Source organism: Equus przewalskii, chromosome 5, assembly GCF_037783145.1.
Source record: "Equus przewalskii isolate Varuska chromosome 5, EquPr2, whole genome shotgun sequence".
In the NCBI taxonomy this organism is placed as follows: Eukaryota; Metazoa; Chordata; class Mammalia; order Perissodactyla; family Equidae; genus Equus; species Equus przewalskii.
The window spans coordinates 59,846,088-59,868,373 of NC_091835.1; the positions used below are offsets into that span (position 1 = coordinate 59,846,088).

General features: G+C 35.8%; 1 protein-coding gene across 9 annotated transcripts in view; it reads right to left on the reverse strand.

The window, feature by feature from the left end:
- Positions 1-1,842: 1,842 nt before the first annotated feature.
- ABCD2 (ATP binding cassette subfamily D member 2) overlaps positions 1,843-22,286 on the reverse strand; it is a 57,833-nt gene continuing 37,389 nt past the window's right edge. For 7 of the 9 annotated variants that reach the window (XM_070619401.1, XM_070619393.1, XM_070619394.1 and 4 more), the window contains 4 exons: positions 21,696-21,841; positions 17,233-17,317; positions 10,501-10,626; positions 1,843-5,399 (listed from right to left, as the gene is read on the reverse strand). In XM_070619401.1, the coding sequence (XP_070475502.1) occupies positions 5,180-5,399; positions 10,501-10,626; positions 17,233-17,317; positions 21,696-21,841 (577 nt within the window). In that variant the 3' untranslated portion in view covers positions 1,843-5,179. The remainder of the gene's footprint in view (positions 5,400-10,500; positions 10,627-17,232; positions 17,318-21,695; positions 21,842-22,286) is intronic. The other 2 variants (XM_070619395.1, XM_070619396.1) reach the window with 1 other exon arrangement.

The following is a 22,286-nucleotide window of genomic DNA, read 5'->3' on the forward strand; positions in this document are numbered from 1 at the left end:
TATAAGTTTGCCTCCTGTTTTATATAGATTAAACTAACTATAATTAAATGATATAGCCAAGTGAGTATTTAGTGTTTAATATTTCATTGTTTTATTGCTGCATAATCTATCTTACAGTTATTAAATCACATAAAAACACGTAAGGTGAATACTTAACCATCTTCTACTTTGGGCCACAAAGTATGAGATAAAGCATACATTTTTAAATACATTTAACTTTGGAAGTTTTGTGTATTCACTTTTATAATGATTGGGTTTTTTTGTTTTTCAGAACTTTCCTGCTATATTTATCTGCATTTTGTGTTAGCACAAGAGAGATGCTTTTCATTGTACAAAACTGGTTCACTTTACATGATCCAGACTTGAGAAGCTAACGTCTCCCGGGTTTCAAGACGACATGCCAAACGTATGGGACCACCTGCTGGAGAGGGATGATATCGCCCTACAGACTGGTGTTCCTGGCCCTTATAACTTAGACCAAGTTGGAAGGCATGAGGATTGCGAAGCCCTTAAGTGTAGAATCAAGGGAATCCTGCTGCCAGAAAATGCTTCTGACATTTTCTGGTGCAACAGAGCGGTCTTAGTCGGGAATTACAAGAATCGAGAAGATACCACAAAAGGAACATGCCATTCGGGTGGGACCGCAACATCTAACAGGTAGACGATTGTCTAGTACTGATATATTAAAATGTTTCATGAGGGCTGCAACCCAATCTGTCTTGTTTACTTCTGAATCCCTAGCACGATAACTGGTACATTGAATATGTCAATAAATATTTACTGAACGAATGAATGTTAGCCAGTTTGGACATTTCTTTCTCAAAACATTTGAAAATTTGCCTTTTGTTCTCCTTCTCCCATGGGACCACCTCCATCATCTATAATAAAAACAATGAGAAACATAATTTGTGTGACAAATTTCCTTTCTAGATGAAAAAATGTATGTTTGGTTAACCAGAAAACTTGAGCCAGTTTCTATACTTACAACTTTAGAGTTAAAAGCAGTAATAATGAAAAATTACCTAAACTAATTAAAAGGAAGGTGACGGGGAGTTGCACAGGCTTTGTAATCAAATATTGCTAGGGTTACATTTCAGCTCTACAGTTAGTAGCCGTATGAGGCTGGATGAATTACTTAACCTTTCTGTTCTCACTGCCCTTTTATTAAATTAAAGTTTTATGAAGATTTAATGAGTCAATGTATATGCAATGCTTTGTGCCAACTTGGTAAATAATAAATAGTAGCCATTAACTGTTTCTCTGACTAAGGATACTCATTTTCCTAATTTTCAATGGGCTGTAAGATTCTTGGGACAGAGACCATATTTTATTTATTCCTAGAACCTGGCACAATGCATGGCATAGGTTGGTACTTAATAAATAAGCGTGTTGAATTAATAAAGAAAATAAATATTTAAGCAACTGTTTGGTGACTATTGTGCATAGTACTCCGCAAGGTTGTGCACCACACAACTGATAACTGAGGCGTATGTAGACAAATACCCAAAAGAGTCATTTAAAATATAGAAATAAGGCATTTTCTACCACCGGAATAATTTGTAATTCCTTTGATTAATCAAGGTTTTTCATGATGATTAAGGAATTTACAAGGAATGTTGAGCTCAAGTAACTCCACATTGAACGGAGACTATATTATAATGTATTCACACATAGCCACATTCCAGTTTAGCTACATAGTGATTTTTACCATTAAGGACATTTTTCTCATTTGCTTTCACTAACACAAACCCTGCTCATAAGTGTAGATAACTGGTTTTGAAAATTTCACAATAAAAACTGTAAAGTAGTTCTGTACTTTGTAATCAGGAAAGGCACCCACAATGAAGAAGAGATTTGCTTTTAATAAAAACATTTTACACATCCCCCTGCAAGTTCTCATGTGGCAAACACTACAAGTATATACCTAACTGTACATCAGCAGGACTGTAAACACCCTGGGCTAGGTGACAGTACTTTACACTTCTAAATGAGAATAATTTTTGCCCATAACGTAATTATATTAAAGGCATCTCTTTTAATCAATGGCTAAATAATCACTACCATTTTCTGCACATCCCAGAAGTGTGGAACATCCTCTGGATTTGAGTTCCAATGTGTAACAAATTTTTCTAGGCTTACGGAATCAAAAACCTATTCCAAACAGATTTTAAGAGGCTAAGCCTTGCCAAATATGAAGTTATTCTTGGAACCAAAGTCTCAAATAAAAAACTAACATGCCCTTTATACCTTTACTGGCAGAGCAAAATTTGACACAAAAATCAAACAACTGTCAAGTGAAAACCACTCCCATGTAAACTTGGTTGAATATCTAGATATATCATTCTCCTTGAAATTACTGGAGAGGGATTTTTACACATTATCTTGTTTATAAGAACACACAATATTTTAGACTCATGCTTGGCATAACACGACATGCTGCAGAAACAAAATGCGACGTTTTCATAGAATGCAACTTATTTTCCAAGTTTAAAAGTTAATTAAAAAATGCACACTTAAAAATCGAGCTCCATAAATTTATAGCTTTCTGTGACCGAAAAGAAAACAAACCCAAAACCCAAAAAAATAGAAGTCGAAAGTTTGGGCAAATAGATAACACAGTAAAAGTAGTTTGAAAATTGAAATATCCTTTCTCTGTCCTTTCCTTGTCCATTCTTTTCTATTTTCAAAGACGGCTATTTGGTTTCTCAATCCGGTTCACATTTTTCATAAAATATAACTATGAGAATAGTAAAATATGGTATAATCATTGGACCATTTTGGAAACAATTAAATGATACGCAAATGCAAATTCAAATCACAATTCTTTTTGCCCTCCAAGTTAGAGGATATTGGTCCTGAAGTAAGTTCAGAAAATAAATAGGCACAAAAAAGCTCATGGAAAACATGTTCCTCAGAACTTTAACACTTAAATTGCAGTGCGTACAGTTTTTACTACATAATTTTAAGCATCCTCGAATCCTGTACATTATAAATAATGAGTCTTATTTACTTTAGCTCATTCTTAGAATATATTAAATAAGGGCTAATTACAAATCTAATATTTGTTTTGGCATTGCTTTAAAGTTTCAAAATACAATATATTGGGTCCTAATGCTTTATTTTTCAACTTATGAGAATTATGCATATGTTTCAAATGAGGACTTTTCATTCTCTTCTTGTGTCTTTAAAAGTTAACTTAGGTCACTTATCTCAGAATTTTCCCCAGAGCAGTATAAACTGGATAACTGCTAATATAGAAGTTAAGATTATCGGATAATTTTTATCAAGTTTAAGTTTTGGTTCCATGCATTTTTTTTAACCTTTGATACCTGCCTCACTTTTCTAACAGGAAGTAGTAGTAACTGACAAATGCATAAAGGAGTAGCTAATGATACTAACAGAAAAACTTAGTCATATGTACTGATTATGATTTTATATTGCATTCTTTCATATAAGATGGTTACATTTATTGATAATTAACAACGTCCTAGTTAGCATGGTGGAACCGAAAAAGTGAAAATGTCATGATGTTCTACTACAGTCGTCATGAATGCATTCCAGGTACTCCACCACCTGAAAAAGTCTGAGAATCACAGACTCAGCATCCATTATGGCTGTGTCTAGTAACGCAAATAAAATCCTAAACCATTAACAGATCATCTCCATTTTTCCTGGCCCGTCAACATGGTGGTATAGGGGGTAGGAGATTAAAACGCTAGTCCCGGCTTTTGCACTTCCAACTCCAGGGCACATAAAGAGATAAGATTTATTCCCTATGACTATTCCATACAGATTCTTTCTCATTATGTTCCATAAATATTAAACTTACCTATAACAATTAATTCCCCTTTTGATTGCTGGCTGTAGAGGTACATTTATATTGAGTTTGAATGCACAGTTGCTGAAAGATTTGCTAACTTTCTTGGCCCATTTTAAACCTCAGAACCAATGGCCTTTCCACCTTGTACTTACTTTCTATATCGTGTAAACAATAACCAAATAACAATAACACTAACATTACTAAATTTATTTTCTTTTCAACATCTCATTTAACTTTTATTGATATTATAGCCCAGTTGGATTTCAAGGATAATAGTGGAAATAGCACTGAACCAGGGAATCAGGAGAACTTCATTTGATCCCTGGATCTGTCCCTAAATAAACGGCATAATTAGGGCAATTCTGAGTGTAGATTTTCTCAAAAGCAAACTAGAAAAATAATATGTACCTCAAAATACTGCCCCAAGGATTAAAATGAAACGATGTAAATGAGGATTGGGAATTATAAAGTCTTATTCCAATGTATGTTCTTACCACTGTGATTTTGAGAACCCCTGTATTCTGTTACAGCACTGCTATTTTAAAAAGGTGGTGGACTCCTCCTTTGAGCACAAAAACAAGCCGAGTATTTCTGGACAGAAGTTGCAATAGATAATGCTTCAAAGTAAAGTAACAGGCTGAGACAACGTTGTTTGGATATTCGTTTTCTGTATTGGCAATCCTCTTTTTAAAATGAAAGAGCTTATTAACAGATATGTAAGATTCTTATAAAACCGATTAATGGGCCCACATTAAGGTGTTCAAAATCTAAAAAAAAAAAAAAATGGCATTTCATACATGTATAGCCATGCTTCTTTCTCTCAACCATTGCCATTAAAAGAATTTTTTTCATATTGAAATTATTTATCAAACTGTCTGCTATTTTAACAGAGGTTTAGTTGACCACTGACAATGATGGACATGAATTCTAGCTATTAAACCTAATAACCATAGATGGGCTGAAATATTACTCAGACTTCTAATTCTCTGCACTTGGTTTCAACGCAAATGCTGCTCTTCAGTTGTTCCCTTCTCAAGATATCACCCATGTTTGTTAAGAACTTCAGACACATCACATACACACAGCAAATCTGGTATTCATCATGAATTCACCTAGAAAATCCTGTTTTACAGGTGAACTAGGCTTTTACTAGGAATTAGTAGAAGCCATATGACTAATCTTACATAATGCATTTTATTTTCCTCTGTCAGAACATATATTTCCTTGATGCTAAAATTTCATAGAACATTTCTTGCTGCCTTTTTTCCTCTGAGCTTAGCTTAACACAACGCATGCACTATAACAGTGTGTCTCTGAGCCTTTACCTGAAAATTAACTTTTAAAATATGTCAAAACAAATTAAGATGTCTCATCTTCATTTTTGATTGTTTTTAGCACTGAGTCTTCTCCCAAAATTTTACATAGTTCATTGAGTCTTTGCTGCATTTTGGGAATCCCAGCTAGCTGAGATTCCAGCTTTTGTTTTTCTTCACTCAGTGTTAAACGGATAGCAGTATCCAATTGTTCAAAGCGCCAACCTCCTTCACCATCAAACTGTAATAAATGAGTGTGGTATTTCCTGCATAATCAAAATGAAATAATATTATTAGCAATAATTGTGAAAAGCCATTTTAGTTATAGTTTTATCATTCTAATTGATATCCAAAGGCAATTTTTAAGTAAGGTGCCTATTTTATATTCAATTTTCAAAAATCCCCAAGAGGGTGACTATTGTGATTTTTTTTACTCCAAAAGTCATTAATCGCTAGGAAATTCTACTGCTTATATTAAATTTATTTCATATGCTGAATATATATGATTTGCAAAGGAAGACATGCTGTTGCATCCATTTAATTTATCTTCATAACCCAGTACGGCTTTGAGTAAATATCAAAGCATACTTAGAATGAGAATAACGGAAGAAAGTTGAGAGAAGAAACTAAAAATTTAAAAGGTTATACAGAAAAACTAAGAAAAATAAAGGAAATACAACACCAATTCATTAATATACCATCCTTTGAGAATGAGTTATTCTACATAAGTACAAATTTATTGATAATTAAAGTTTTAAAATGTTTTTTAAAAATGAACTCTTTGACAGAAATCTTTTAGAGATACTTTCTGCATTCATATAATTTAATCTCCTTTCTCATGGCTCAGGTTCATAATTAGCAACTTCAGTGAGGTAGAGAGATGATTTTATTGATGAGATGGGAGACTATCCATCTTCTCCTACAGGAAGGCTCAGGTTATCAGTCTCTGGGATTCATGGGGGATGTGTGGAGAGAGTAGAGCTCTCAGAGCTGATCTCGCATGGCTGAGCCACTGCGTTTGGTCACCATGCTGAAGTGGCCCATGTTCTTATGTGTCCCCAGTTTTTCTGTCTTTCCCTTATAGTGTTTCTCACTTCTTGTTTTCTTTTAAGCTCTCACCTGTCATTATTTACTATGATCAGTGGGCTTATTTCAAGTAGCTGTTACTGCCTATTTTTTTTAAAGTGAGATATGATTCACATACCATAAATTCATCCTTTTAAAGTGTAAAATTCAGTCATTTTTAGTATATTCACAAGCTAATGCAACCACCACCACTATCCAATTCCAGAATATTTTCTTCACCCCCAAAAGAAACCCTATCCCCATTATCAGTCCCTCCCTGTTTCCCTTCTGCTCAGCTCCTGCCAAGCACCAATCTCCTTTATATCTCTAAGGATTTGTCTATTCTGGATGTTTCATATACTTGGAATCATACAATACGTGGGTTTTGTGACTGAATTCTTTCACTTAAAATGATTTCAAAGTTCATCTAGTTGCAGCATGTATTATTACCTCTTTTGTTTTTATGGCTGAATAATACTCCATTGTATGGTATTGTATACTTTATTTATTCATCAATTGAGGACGTTTGGGTTTCATCTCATTTTGATTGAATGGTTTTAGCATGCTGTAAAATGGGAACACTAAGATAGGTTAAAGTATGTCTAAACGAGTAAAATCAATCACAAGCTGAAGGTTGAAGTCGATGTGCTTGATAACATATGACACAGATTAATCATCTTCTCCATAGATTTTTGAGTATCTACTATGTTTAGGTTCTGCAGTTTTCCAAAAATGTGATCTCCCAACAGGTGGGACCTTGTGAAAATTAAATTGAAAACAATGCATTCCTGTGTCAAGGGAAAAAATAAAAATGTGAAAATACTGCTATTAAAATCGGAGAGTTAAAACAACGGTAATGGAAAAACAAAAGAAAGGTAGTTATATGAGAAAGAGAAATAATGGTTAAAAAAAATCATTTTGTTTACTTCATTCTCAACTTTTCTTGGGCTTCCCTAGTCTTGGATATACAACCAGGAGCTATTCTAGAATGCGGTAGTTCAGATCTTGGGCAACTTCCATCTTCAATGTACAATGAAGGTTTGGCTCATCACTCCGGTCCTACAACATTATTTGATTTCCACATGGGAGGAAGACACTGTATAGGTGTTTCATGACCTGAGATTCAAAGGTGTGTTCCATATTATGGGCTAAAACAATATTTCAGGGCTTACTTTAGTCAGAGGAATTCAAAAGAAACTACCATATTAACTGAGGTTCACTGGAAATAATCTGCAGACTTCCTGTGCCAATAAGATAAAGCATCGGAAAGAGGTAATTATAGAGCTGTAATTCTATCCAGGAATCAAACAATGTAATAAGCTTCTATAATTTTTGACCTCTTCAGATACTGCTATTGATTTTAATCTTTACAACCAACAGTTACCCATTTGTCGTTATGGGGAAAAATATAATACATCTTTTCCCTCCTCTGAAATCTTTTCAGGGAAATTAAGAATTTCATCTTGGGAAAAAGAATAATCAGAAATGATAGGTTTCCACAGTGTAAAAATTTTAAACTAATTCATAAATCAGAACTAACAATTTTTAGTTTTATGGGGAAATGTACTGTGGGTAGCTGCAATTAAAAACATATTTTTCTTGTTAAAAGGTACAAAATTACAGATTTTGCTATTTGCTCGAAAAATCACTTGTCCATGACACACATATTAGAATAGCCAAAATCCAGAACACTGACAACACCACATGCTGGTAAGGCTGTGGAGCAACTGGGACTTTAGTTCCTTGCTAGTGGGAATGCAAAATGGCACAGCCACTTTGACAGACAGTTTTGCAGTTTATTATGAAACAAAATATACTCTTACCATACAATCCAGCAATTGCACTCCTTGATATTTACCTAAAGGAGTTGAGAAATCTCATATCCTCACAAAAACCTGCACATCAATGTTTATAGCAGCTTTACTCATAATTGCTAAAACTTGGAAGCAACCAAGATGTCCTCCACTAGGTGAATGGATAAATAAACTGTGTACACCCAACAATGGAATATTATTCAGTGTAAAAAGGAATGAGCTATCACGCCATAAAAAGACACAGAGGAAACTTAAATGAAAATTACTAAGTGAAAAAAGCCAATTGGAAAAAAGCTACATACTGTATGATTTCAGCTATATGACATTCTGGAAAAGGCTGCACTATAGAGACATTAAAGATGAGTGGTTTCTAGGGTTTGGGGGAAGGGAGGGATGAATAGGCAGAGCACAGAGGACTTTTAGAGCAGTGACAATACTCTGTATAATACTAGAATGGTAGAAACATGTAACTATAAATTTGCCCAAACCTGTAGAATGTACAACACTAGGTGAACCCTAACGTAAACTATGGACTTTGGGTGATTATGATGTGTCAATATAGGTTCATCAATTGTAACAAGTGTACCATTCTGGTGGAGGATATTGATAATGGGGGAGGCTATGCATGTGTGGGGACAGAGATATGGGATATTTCCGTACCTTCCTATCAATTTTGCTATGAACCTAAAACTGCTCTAAAAAAATAAAGTCTGGAAAACAACAACGATAACAAAAAACTATTCGTTCCTTCAATTGAGAAAAAAATGACTGAACATGCTTCCAATGCCTCTTTAGGCTACTTGAATAAGGAACTGAATGACAGGGTAGCATAATAAATCCACTGGTAGAGGTGAGAAAAACAGTAGGACTAAGAGAGAACTCCATGTTATCCGAACATGTGATCTATTAGGAAGCATGTCTGGAAATGACAAGTCCATACCAGAAAGGGCTCAAGAGATCTTCTGGCCTGGTTTTATGTCATCCCTGATTCAGAGGATTTACGGGGAAATGTCTTAATTGTCTACAGATCCAGTTCCTGTTGTTTCTCTCTAGGGAAGAGTCAGAGGAATCACTCATCGACTTGGACTCTAACTCATCCTGGACTAGATCCAGATTGCCTCTGGAGAGATTAGCAAAACAGGGTCCTATAACTCCAGATGCCAATTAATTCCTAACAATGGAGAGACAAATGACAAAGTTCCAGAGAAAGGGTCACTTCATGAAATGCTTTATTTTCAGGTCAACTCTCTGAAGAAAACAAAAATTATGAAAAATCTGAATGCTTAAATAAAGCATGAAAATAGATTATTATCTTCTCAATAGAAGTAGGATTCAGAGTCAAAGAAATTTGCATAAAAGCCTGAGCTGAACTGAATACTCAGTTTATTCACAATTTTAAAGTAAACATTCTTTATAAGGTGAAAGGTCTAGAAGGGCTTCAAGGATTAACTCTAACAAAGCTTGCTACTTAGTCTAGGTTTGAAGTTATGTACACGATGACAGCTTTGGCATAGAATGTGATCAGTCAGATGCTACAGAATGCTTCAGCCAGAGAGAAGAGGAGTCTTGCCTGTCTTTTGGGACATAGGAGGTCAAAGCATGTAGAGTTCACTGTAGTTACTAATATGTCAAAAGAAAAGATTTTGATTGATGAAACAGAAATGCAAAAGTAGACAGTGGAATGTAGTGTAAACGAAAAAGTATTTTCACAGTTTATGCATGAGATACATTTTGAGTTCCTTGTAAAAATAGAGCTGTTTACTATAGTACAGAGGGTGTGATCCTGGTGAGTTACCTTTCTTATTTTTCTAGTTCAAGGTTTCTTCATCTGTAAGATGAGGATAATTGGACTACCTATACTCTACAGGATTGTTATGAGGCTTAAATAAAATAAGCCTGGAAGAGAATAGGTGCTGAATCTGCACTAGCAACTGTTATTATGATGATGAATCAAGGAAAAAGAGGAATGGTAAAAATTGGTGCCATCATTTTTTTAAAAAGGGGGAAATCCCATAAAATTTTATGAGATATTATTTACAAAACATTTTTGTTCATTTTTTCTTAACAAAACCCAAAAAAGTATTTCTTTCTGTGTTTTCTCCAACTTAATCATTAAGGGGAATATCAAGTTGTGGTATTTTTTTTTCCTGGATTTTGAAGAGAGGACTAAAAAGATGATGTAAAATTATATAAATACATTCTTTCCTAGTACATACTATGGAAATATGAATATTTTCAGCTAAAACAAATCACTGGATTTTACTGCTTCTTTTCAGAATTATTGGAATGTGCTGATGGTTTTCAAATAGCACATTAATGTTATGATGTTATCTTTGGAGTTTCTAAATTACTAGTGTGCAATTTAACAAAAATACAACTAGAGAATAAGTGAAATGTCTTATGCTCCATAGTAAAAGTTTAGCAAAGTTATTCTTTAAGAAATACAAAGAAAAACCATCTATCACAAATTAGCATTGGAAACACTTACCAAAGAGAAGGCCTGTGTGTTATAGACAGTAAGGAAATTCCGGCCCCTTTTGCAGCCTGAAATATCTTTCCTTCAACATCAATGCTGACAGCACTGGTACATTCATCCAGCAAGGCATACTTTGGTCTTGAAAAAAATAAACACAAATAAATGAATGATTTTCCTATTCAAATTATAAATCCTTATTTGGATGATATGAGTTGCAATGTTAACATCTTTAAAGGAGCAAAAGAATATATGACATTATTAAAGGTGACAAATGATAAAGCAAAAGAGCAGTCATCCCCCCTCTTTGGACCAGAATATCATACACCTTTTAAATTTTAAATAGATTTTCTGGTACCTGCTCACAATACAGTAGGCTTTATTGTTATGCAGATGAGTGAATCATGAAGATGAGGCACAGGAAAGATGAGGCAGGTCACTGAGTATATTTCCCTGCAGAAGGCAGGTTCATTCTTGGTGACAAGGTTGTGACTAATTACATGAAAAATACATCACAGTAGCTAATTATCAAACAGGCCACAGCCCTGTTAGCAAAGATTTACTGTGAAGATAATTTCGTCAACAACGTGAGTACCTAATCACTACTAATGGAATTTCATTGCCACAAGACTCTACTAAAGTAAGCATGCCTAATCTGACAAATTTAGAGTAGGTATTTAACCTGGTAACATTGAGACCATGCTTCACAAACACATTCTTTTCTTTTTTTTTTTTTTTTAAGATTTTATTTTTTCCTTTTTCTCCCCAAAGCCCCCCCGGTACATAGTTGTGTATTCTTCATTGTGGGTTCTTCTAGTTGTGGCATGTGGGACGCTGCCTCAGCGTGGTTCGATGAGCAGTGCCATGTCCGCGCCCAGGATTCGAACTAACGAAACACTGGGCCACCTGCAGCGGAGCGCGCAAACTTAACCACTCGGCCACGGGGCCAGCCCCGACAAACACATTCTTATCGAAAAAAATCAGTAAGTATTTTTCTGATTGCACTCAATCATTTTTTTTTTTTCTAGCTCAATTTTTACTTTGGAAATGACTGTCTAGTACTCTCAGGATACCTATCACTTGCCACCATTTCCTTCTGTTTATTCTCTTCCTTTCATCTCACCTGACTGCCTTTCTTTTTTCTTTCCCTGTCTTCCTTCAATCTGTCTGGACTTCAGGTATCTATTTGGTACTCAGCAACATGACTTAGCTTTGTTATTGGGACCAAAGGTTTGCTCATGCACTGTCATTTATTACTTATTTCAGCGTTGAGAATCAGTATCAAGTGTTTACCAAGACAATTTCCTTCATGAAGATATTCTGAGTTTTTTTTAAATAAATGACAATGAAAAGATAAAAATTGAAACCAGTGGGGCTGGCCCCGTGGCCAAGTGGTTAAGTTCACGTGCTCCGCTGCAGGCAGCCCAGTGTTTCGTTGGTTCGAATCCTGGGTGCGGACATGGCACTGCTCATCAAACCACGCTGAGGCAGCATCCCACATGCCACAACTAGAAGGACCCACAACGAAGAATATACAACTATGTACCGGGGGACTTTGGGGAGAAAAAGGAAAAAAAATAAAATCTTTAAAAAAAAAAAATTGAAACCAGTAGTAATTTCTCGTTCAGCACAAATAATTATTTAGCACTGTAAATTGTCTTTCCATAATTGATTTGCTTATTTTTTAATGTATTATTATTTTTTTATTATTTTGCTTTTTCTCCCCAAATCTGACCAGTACATAATTGTATATTTTAGTTGTAGGTCCTTCTAGTTCTGGCATGTGGGACACCGCCTCAGCATGGCCTGATGCACGCTGCCATGTGTATGCCTAGGATCGAAACCTCGAAACCCTGGGCTGCCAAAGCAGAGCACGCCAACTTAACCACTTGGCCTGGGGGCTGGTCCCTGATTTGCTTATTGATAGGATCCTGTTACTTATTCTAGAGGAGAAGTCAAAGCTAATAGATACAGGAGTCAAAGGAATCTTTAACACCCATTTGACTTTAACAGCTGCTCTCCATGCAAAGAACTGAAAGATCACTGCAGGTTCCTCATGACATCAACAGAAGTGGTTTTGCTGGCTGGTTTAAGTATTAAGCATTACTTCTTTGTCTCAGAGTTGATTACTGTTTTGTGGATGATTTTCTTTTCAGTGGAAAAAAGGGAAAAGAAAAGGAAGTATAAAAGAGAGAGGTTTGGGGTAAATTTTCTTTTTTGTGAAATCTTTTCCCAGTAATTACATTACTTAATGTGTCTTATTTTTCAGAATGCCTTGAGCTAAATAAAGAGACGCCATTTTAGAATTAGAAGTAAAGTATATATCTTACACTCTGTTGTCATAGCAACCCTTAGTCTAGCAGATGTAAGATAGATCACACACTTTTGTTTCTTTGGCAGGACTGGTGCCTGTATGTGTGTGTATGTGTGTCTATGTGTATTCAAATATATTAAGCAATAGCTGGAATCTGGAACTGATATAACTAAGCAAAACATTAGATAATATTGTTTCTCAGATTTCCCTTTTTCTCTTGGTGTATTATTAGAAGCATGAGCCTTGTGAAGGATCTAATCTATCCCCCTTAAGATAGGACTTTCCTGATCATTCTCAAAACATTAAAATTAAGATCCTCTCAAAAAGAGTATACTATTGTGATATTTAATACTCCCTGCAGAAGTTCTCTGTTTTGGCCAGCTCAAGTCTTTCTCATTATAGTTCAAATCTTGGTTTGTTTGGTTTTTTTTCTGCTTTTTCTCCCCAAAGCCCCCGGGGCACATAGTTTTATATTCTAGTTGTGGGTCCCTCTAGTTGTGGCATGTGGGACGCCACCTCAGCATGGGTTGATGAGCAGTGCCATGTCCGCGCCCAGGATCCAAACCAGCGAAACCCTGGGCCCTGAAGTGGAGTGCAGGAACTTAACCACTTGGCCGCGGGGCAGGCCCCTCAAATCTTGTTATTAATCCTTTGAGGATGAGGGGAGGCAGATTCTCATTGTTATAATTTTCCTACACTGAGTTTAATATTTCTATTTCATTTTATTTTTTCTCAGTAGATTCTGCTTTTCAACAACGTGCTCATCTTCACTGATCTTCCTATGAGTCATTAAATTTTCTTTCCACGGATATACTTGTAACTTGATCTTTATTCAGTCTCACACTATATCCAAACGTGTATACTTTAGATACATAAGTATCAACTATTTATTTCAAGTTACAGGTACTTGAAATCTCTTAGGATTGGCATCTTTTACTAATGTCTCTTGTTCTTTATTACAGAGTTTATTTTATTAACACACTGAGAACAGTGAGAATTTACAGTCACATTTTACATTCCGCTGTATTACATTTCACCAACTATGCTGGTGATCATCTTACTGAATGTTTACGGACGAGGCTCAAACAGATTCAGGGTGATAGTGGGTAACAGCTGGCCATAAACGTCAAACTGTAAAGTTTGCTCTTGAATCTCACCACGTCATCTGAGGAAGAGGCATTCCAAAACACAATTCACTACAAATTCTGAGTTAGCAAGTTTTGGTTCATATGTTTTTAGCTTGCCATATTCTTGTACTAACTATGTACATTATTACAAATATCATGTTATTAACACAATAATTTTTCTCATTAAAAAATTCCAGCTAGACACAAAAATACATATTGTATGATTTAATTTATGTGAAGTTGTAGAACAGGCAGAAATAATCTATGATGATAAAAATCAGGACAGATATTGTCCAAGGGGAGTTTGACTGGAAAGGGGCATGAGGGACTTTCTAGGGTGACAGAAACATTCTCTGTCTTAACAGAGGTGTTGGTTATATAATGTATATACATTTATCAAAAGTCATTGAATTATACACTTAAGGTCTGTGCATTTGGCACATAAATTTTACAATAATAATATTGTTAATAAACCTTGGCTAGTTATTACATAATAATATACATAATAGCATACAAAGTTAAAAGAGGGATATAAATTACAATATACTTTATGAAATAATTACATTAAAAAAATCAAGATAGTCAACTTTTGTGTACCAAGACTGAGAAGAAACTATCCCAAAATTTTAAGTATTATAAGTAATAAGAGATTTTTTTCGTTTGTACTTATCTAAATTTTCTACTTCTATGAAATGAACATATTTTAATAAGTTGTTTAAATGATACCTTCTTTTTTCAATGATAAATATTATATGTTAAACTCTTATCAAAAAGGCCGAACCTAAATATAATCAAGATTTTATCTCTAATTTCCAGTTTACAGGAAAAATAGGAGATTGAGGACAGTAGTAAAGGACCCCATGAGGAAGCAATCAGATAAATCTAGAATGGGCAACATTGTCATAGAGCCACTTTCTTTAACAAGTCAGTGGCATAAACGATGCGGGGAGAAGAGCAAGAGGAAAGAGTAGATTCTTTAGACTGAAAAATAATTAAGAGATATACCACCAAAATTCAATGAGCAAAACTTGTTTAGATCTTGGTTTGAACAAATCAAGCATAAAAATATATTTTTGAGACAATCAGGGAAACTTTGAATATGAACCAGGTATTAGATGACTTCACATAATTATTATTAATTTTATTAGGTATGATTACGGTATGTTGTTATGTAAGAAAATATCCTACTATTTCAGAGATTGGTGCCAAAGTTTTTAAGGAAAAAACTCCATGATGTTTGGGATTTGCTTTAAAGTGCTTCAAAAATGAAAAAAAAAAAAAGAACAGAGAAATCAAGCATAGTCAAATGTTAGATTTGTTGAATCAGTGTGATGGGAATATGGGATTCACCTTACAATTTTCTCTTTGATGAAGTTTTGATGTTTTTTTCCATAAAAAGTTTTAGAAAAAACTTGATAGGGGCCATCCTGGTGGCACAGAGGTTAAGTTCTCATGTTCCGCTTCTCGGCGGCCCGGGGTTCACCAGTTCAGATCCTGGGTGTGAACCTGCACACCGCTTGGCAAGCCATGCTGTGGCAGGTGTCCCATATATAAAGTAGAGGAAGATGGGCACGGATGTTAGCTCAGGGCCAGTCTTCCTCAGCAAAAAGAGGAGGATTGGCAGCAGATGTTAGCTCAGGGCTAATCTTCCTCAAAACAAAAATAAATAAAATAAAATAAATTAATTAATTAAAAATTGATAGCCAGGGGTCTGCCCCGTAGTCAAGTGGTTAAGTTTGCGTGCTCCACTTCAGTGGCCCAGGGTTTCACCAGTTCGGATCCTGGACACAGACATGGCACCGCTCATCAGGCCATGGTGAGGCAGCGTCCCACATAGCACAACCAGAAGGACCCACAATTAGAATACACAACTCTTACTGGGGGGGTTGGGGAGAAGAAGAGTATGAAAAAAAGAAGATAAGCAACAAATGTTAGCTCAGGGGCCAATCTTTAAAAAAAAAAATTAATAGCCAACTCCTTGCTAAGTGTGGGCCAACTAGTTGCTAAGTGTCTAATGAGGCTTATTTGATATATACTTTTTGCTCTTTTTATCAACTTTTCAATATTCTCTGTGAAAGTATTGCTGCTTCCACTGAAACTCCTTCAAGAGTATTGTACCTGCCCCAGCTTATGGCCCATTCAGGCATTCATGCACGTGACTCTTGGTCCTTTTTGCTCAAGATGTAAGTATTAAAAGTAACATATTTCCTGATAACCTCCTGCCCTGCTTACAACTCAGATTCTCATCACCAGAGGTCTAAGACAAAGAAAAGAGATTTCTTTTTCAGAGAAGAATAGGACAAATAAAAGGAACGAATCAGAATAGCTTTAATATTTGTTGCCAGTGTCTTATGCTTGGTATTCTTGAACTCAAAAGGTTATGAAGCTGATTGCAAAGAGAAAAGTTTTATCAAGAGAAATTATTTCTTACATCTCTATTTTTCTGAGTCCATTAAGACCTATGCTGGCTTCTTCCATTGGATAGGCTTCTGATTTTCAAGGAGGAGAGCACTACTAAGCTTAATAGGTACTGAGTAGTTGAAAAGTGAATTTAGTTTGAATTTAATAATTTAATTCAGAAGTATTACTGAATGCCTACCTACTGTATTCATAACAGAATAATAGTGGTTATGTATTCACATTTTAAAATTAGTAGTAATCCGACTTTCAAACTTAGGATACACAAAAGTTAATTTTGTCATCTAACATTACTCAACATAAAAGAAATGAAAAAAATACTTGGAGATATCTGTCATGTGAAAAAAACAACTTAAGAAATTTAACAACTGTAAATTCTAAGCATTAGTTTTTCAGTAAGATATCTTTAAACTAATGATGAAGTTTTTGGTTACAACGATGGAATAGCAGTTACCTGAGTATAGCATACTTTTATTGTTAGTGCCGTTGAGTGCATTCCAATTCTTAGTGACCCTGTGTACAGCAGAGGGGGATCCTGCCTAGTCTTTTTCCTTTATCTTCTCTCCTTTCAGTGTTATATCAGACAATGCTCCACTGCTATTTGTAGGGTTTTCATGGCTAGTGTTAACAGAAGTGGGTAGCCAGGTCCTTCTTCCTAGTCTGTCTAGTCTGGAAGCTCTGCTAAAACCTGTCCACCATGGGTGAGTGACCCTGCTGGTATTTGAAATACCGGTGGCATAGCTTTCAGCATCAGAGCGACACACCACTGCCACAGTATGGCAACCAACAGATGGGTGGTGTGGTTCCTTGACAGAGAACCCGGGCTGCAGCAGTGAGAGCACCAAATCTTAATCACTAGACCACGAGGGCTGGCTATACCATACTTACCTGTGGTAAAACATGCGAGCCATGCCCATTCTTTGTTTTTCCCCTCCTGACAGGACATCTTTCCAGTCCATAACAGCATCCCATCCTTAAAAAAACACACATACATATTCTATAATGCGTTTGTTTAATTGTTTTTGTTTTTGCCCCAGACAAGTGATTCCTGGCAAGTTTAATTTATTAACACAAAGAACCTGATATTTTACAAAATATATGCTTGGATAAACTACAAAGTCACATGTATAAGCATTTTATTTTAGCTTTGATATTTTTTAATGGTAATAATTCCTTATATTGACAAAACATCTTCTAAGAATTCTAAATACTGACACTTTTAAAATTTGTTTGTTTCTGAATATCTCCAAAGAGTTGGTATACTTATACTTACTTTGGAGGGTGGCAGGAGAAAAGATCAACAAGTAGGTCTGTCTCCACACTGCTACAGTTATCTATGCCATCTCTTACAACATCTTAACCACTGAATTTCTGTTGGATATTTATTCAAAAAGCAAGGCTTCTATTTTTTTTTTCTGCTTTTTCTTCCCCAAATCCCCCCAGTACATAGTTGTATAATTTTTTTAGTTGTGGGTTGCTCTAGTTGTGGCATGCGGGACACCATCTCAATGTGGCCTGATGAGCGGTGCCATGTCCGCGCCCAGGATCAAACTAGTGAAACCCTGGGCCTCTGAAGTGGAGCGCGCGAACCTAACTGCTCAGCCATGGGACCGGCCCCTAGGGCTTCTATTGATATAGAAATGTACCCAGATTTTTATTTTATTTTATTTTTTGCTGAGGAAGATTTGCCCTGAGCTAACATCTGTGCCAAACCTCTTCTATTTTTTTGCATGTGGGATGCCTCCACCACGTGGTTGGTGAGTGGAGTAGGGCCCTGCCTGGGATCTGAACCTGTGAATCCGGGCTGGTGAAGTGGAGCAAACAGAACTTTAATAACCCAGCCATGGCACCAGGCCCCCAGAATATTTTTTATATGAAAAACCAAGTTCCAGAATCTTATATGTGCATATATATTGTGTGCAGCATATATGTTAGATATATACACACACATATATGCATATATAAATTATGATTGCATTTCTGTAAACACACACACACACACATGCACCCCTCTGGGAATGAAATTATGAGACTTAAAAGTTAGAAGTTCCCCCTTTTTGCAACATTTGGAAAACTTTTGATTTATTATTTTTACGGCTTATCTTAATTTTGTAATAAGAAAAAATGTCACTTAAAAACAAAACCATGGGGCCTATTAGAAAGATGGCCATATCAAATATTTTTCTGAAGTGGGAATATCAGAAAACAGAGCAGACTAGGCAAAGCCTGATTTTCAGAGGAAAATTACTGCCAAAACTTGACACACGAACTTAGGATAACATTTCCAAATCCCAAGTATTAAAGGCTTAATTTTCCCATTTGGAAAAAAATCCAGGCTCTTTGCACTCTTTTTTCTTTCTCAGCTGAATTTTCACCTTTATTAAAATTTCTAAATAAACTTCGTCAAAGGGAAAGAAAATACAAAGCAGAACTTCATTGTTTTTTGTGCACTGGGTCAAAAAAGGAGATTTTCCCTATTTCCCAGTGATACTCTCCAGCGGGGACCACTGTTCATTTTCTTGGGTAAACTTCCAGGAATTCTCCCTCTATTTAAAAACACATCCTTATAATTTTATATTAGGAAAGAATCTCAAAATGCCATCTGATTTAAAGTTCTTGCTTCTAGTGAAAACTGTTGAAATAAAATTTTCTCTCTGACTGAATTTTATGGCATTTATGAAACATAAGCGAGGATTTTAAAAATAGGTTCAGGTTGCTACACTGTGGAGAAATATTCTGGGCTTAAAAATTTTTGCCCCCTGCCAACTGAGAAGACACAAAGACAAGTATTTGGGTCAAAGGAAACTTTAGCTTTACATATTTAAATAAGTCATGCCCTTTGTTCCACTAAACCCAAAAGTTTTAGTAGGCAATATTGCTTGATCATAGGACATGTAAGTCAGAACTCTGAGCCATCGTGTCACCTTTGATGCTGATTTAGTGAGACAAAGCCACCTAAGAACAGAATGGATGTCCTGCTTCTTACAGACATACAAACCGCTTTAGTTCATGCCTATTTGTTAACACTTCCATTCCTTTCTATTTCTTTGATGGAATGAAACATAGTTTTTAATTGCATCTTCTACTAAAGCAAAGCATTTCTCTAAGCAAAGTATTAGCTAGTCTAAACAGAATTTCAGTAGCTTCTTCCAAAGTAAGTGATGTCTTTACAAATTTAAATGCTTTCCTAATTCACTTAAAAACACATTTTATGTTTCTTTTTTTTTAAGATTTTATTTTTCCTTTTTCTCCCCAAAGCCCCCCCGGTACATAGTTGTGTATTTTTAGTTGTGGGTCCTAGTTGTGGCATGTGGGACGCCACCTTAGCATGGCCTGATGAGCAGTGCCATGTCTACGCCCAGGATTCCAATCCTCGAAACCCTGGGCTGCCGAAGCGGAGTATGCAAACTTAACCACTCGGCCATGGGGCTGGCCCCACATTTCATGTTTTAAGGATTAAGCAGGTAAAGTGGGTTTCCTTGGAATTTTTTAATGTGTAAGGATATAACAATTCTTGTCAGTGTCTAAGAAGCTAGGAGATAGCATAGCACCATGGCAAAGCCTAGTATAGAACACTGATTTTCAAGGCAGATCTGTGTTTGAATCTCTGTCCCACCACTTGCTGTGGACCCCTAGGGAAGTTACTAAACTTCTGAATTTCATCTGTAAAAGGGAGTTAGTAAAACCCACATAATTGGGCAATTGAAACATTAAGTAAGATGACAATGTAAATTGCTTGTTATATTCTGCATAGTAAGCACTCAATAAACCAGAACAATTACTGCTACATTATTAAGGTTGGAATATTCTTAAAAACAGTTCTAGAACTTCTTGATGACTTCTAAAAGAATAGAATATCCCATATTTATTATAAATTTCTATTAGCATTATTGGATTTCAAACTTACCCAAAATAACTTACCCAAGATTAACATGTAGCATTTATTCTGCCACAGTGTTTTAAAACTGGGAAGCAGTTGACCATATGAAACAAAAAGATAACCTGCTTTCCATATTTTAGCATTTATGAATTATGATATTACAAATACCATAAAAATAAATATAATAATACCTCTCTTGCCTGCCTCATTTGCTTATTGTAAGGATCAAATGGAATAATATATGTGAAATTGCTATGTAAAATATCAAGTACCATCACATAAAGTATATCACAGTATGAACATTACAACTAGTAATTTTACCATTAGCTACTAATTCTTGTGCACTTACAATGTGCCACTGTTCCAAATGCTTTACATAGAGTCTTATTTAATCTTCACAGAATACTTATAAGGTAGATAGTATCCTCATTTTATAGTTGCAGATACAGAGAACAGTGCTAATTAAGATTTGATTCCAGAACTCTGACTTCAAAGCTCACATTCTTAATCACTGTACTTCTCTGCTTCTTCTGATAATATACAAGGGCTAGGAAATAGAACCTAAAACCCACGCAAAATTAAACCTAGAATTCTAGCTTGTTATTTTAGTAGTTTTTCTAGGCTATCAAATTATATGTTGTCAAGTTATTTGAAAGTACGATTATCAGAAAGTAATTCTTTTTTTTTTTTTGAGGAAGATTAGCCCTGAGCTAACTGCTGCCAATCCTCCTCTTCTTTTGCTGAGGAAGACTGGCCCTGAGCTAACATCCATGCCCATCTTCCTCTACTTTATATGTGGGACGCCTACCATAGCATGGCTTGCCAAGCAGTGCCATGTCCGCATCCGGGATCCGAACTGGCGAACCCCAGGCCGCCGAAGCAGACATGCGCACTTAACCGCTGCACTACCGGGCTGGCCCGAAAGTAATTCTTTTTTAAAGCTCATATGGATAACCATTATTCCTACTCTTTCAAAAATGCCTTATGCTGAAAAACTACAGTACAGAAGTTTGTATATTTTATCTAATTCTCTATGTGCTGCTTGAGAGAGGAAAAAAATGTATTGGTAAGACTACGGGTCTGAAAACAAAAAAGAAGTTCTGTGACATGTGATACCTACTTCTCAAATTAAGTTTCATATAAGCTGAGAGTTTGACAGGAGAATATTTCCGTCACAAACTTTACATACATCTAAAATGGCAATGGCCTTAGGGACACTTGTACATTCAAATATGAAAAGAAAAATACCTGTTTTCAAATGCTAGCAGCAGACTTAATAAAAAGCCCAGTGTGCTGCATGAAATAGAGCACGAGCAGAAAGAGAATGTCAATAACGGACAAGCTGTAAACGCCATCTTTACTTGTGTGGTAATGTTCCAACAATAGCATATATTCAAATTAAACCACTGTCTATTTACCCAAGTTTATTTTTTAAAAGCAAAGTGAAATGCATTAAAAAAATAGACTTTACCTCCTTCTCTTTGAACTATGTGATAGAGGTGGACATTGTGTAGAATACACTCCAGATCGTGGTCTGAATAGCCTTTGTCATGCATGTCATCCACTGAATCAGGATAAATGACTTGATCCCGAAGACTTCCAAGAGACATGTATGGCCTGCAAAACACCAAGCACATGAGGATGCTAGGACAAAGCCATTTTAGTTTACTCAGTGTGACATCACGATGCTCTGAAAACTCCAGAGCTGACTTTATTTTTTTTTAATTTTTATTCTTTTTTTAAAGATTTTATTTTTTTTCCCTTTTTCTCCCCAAAGCCCCCCAGTGCATAGTTGTCTATTCTTCGTTGTGGGTCCTTCTAGTTGTGGCATGTGGGACACTGCCTCAGCGTGGTTTGATGAGCAGTGCCATGTCCGCGCCCAGGATTTGAACCAACGAAACACTGGGCCGCCTGCAGCGGAGCGCGCGAACTTAACCACTCGGCCATGGGGCCAGCCCCCCAGAGCTGACTTTAAATACCATATTTCTAGGATTATATTTATTATCTGGTGATGAGTATTTCTCTCTCCAGCATGACAGGAAAATACACTATGTTCATTTAA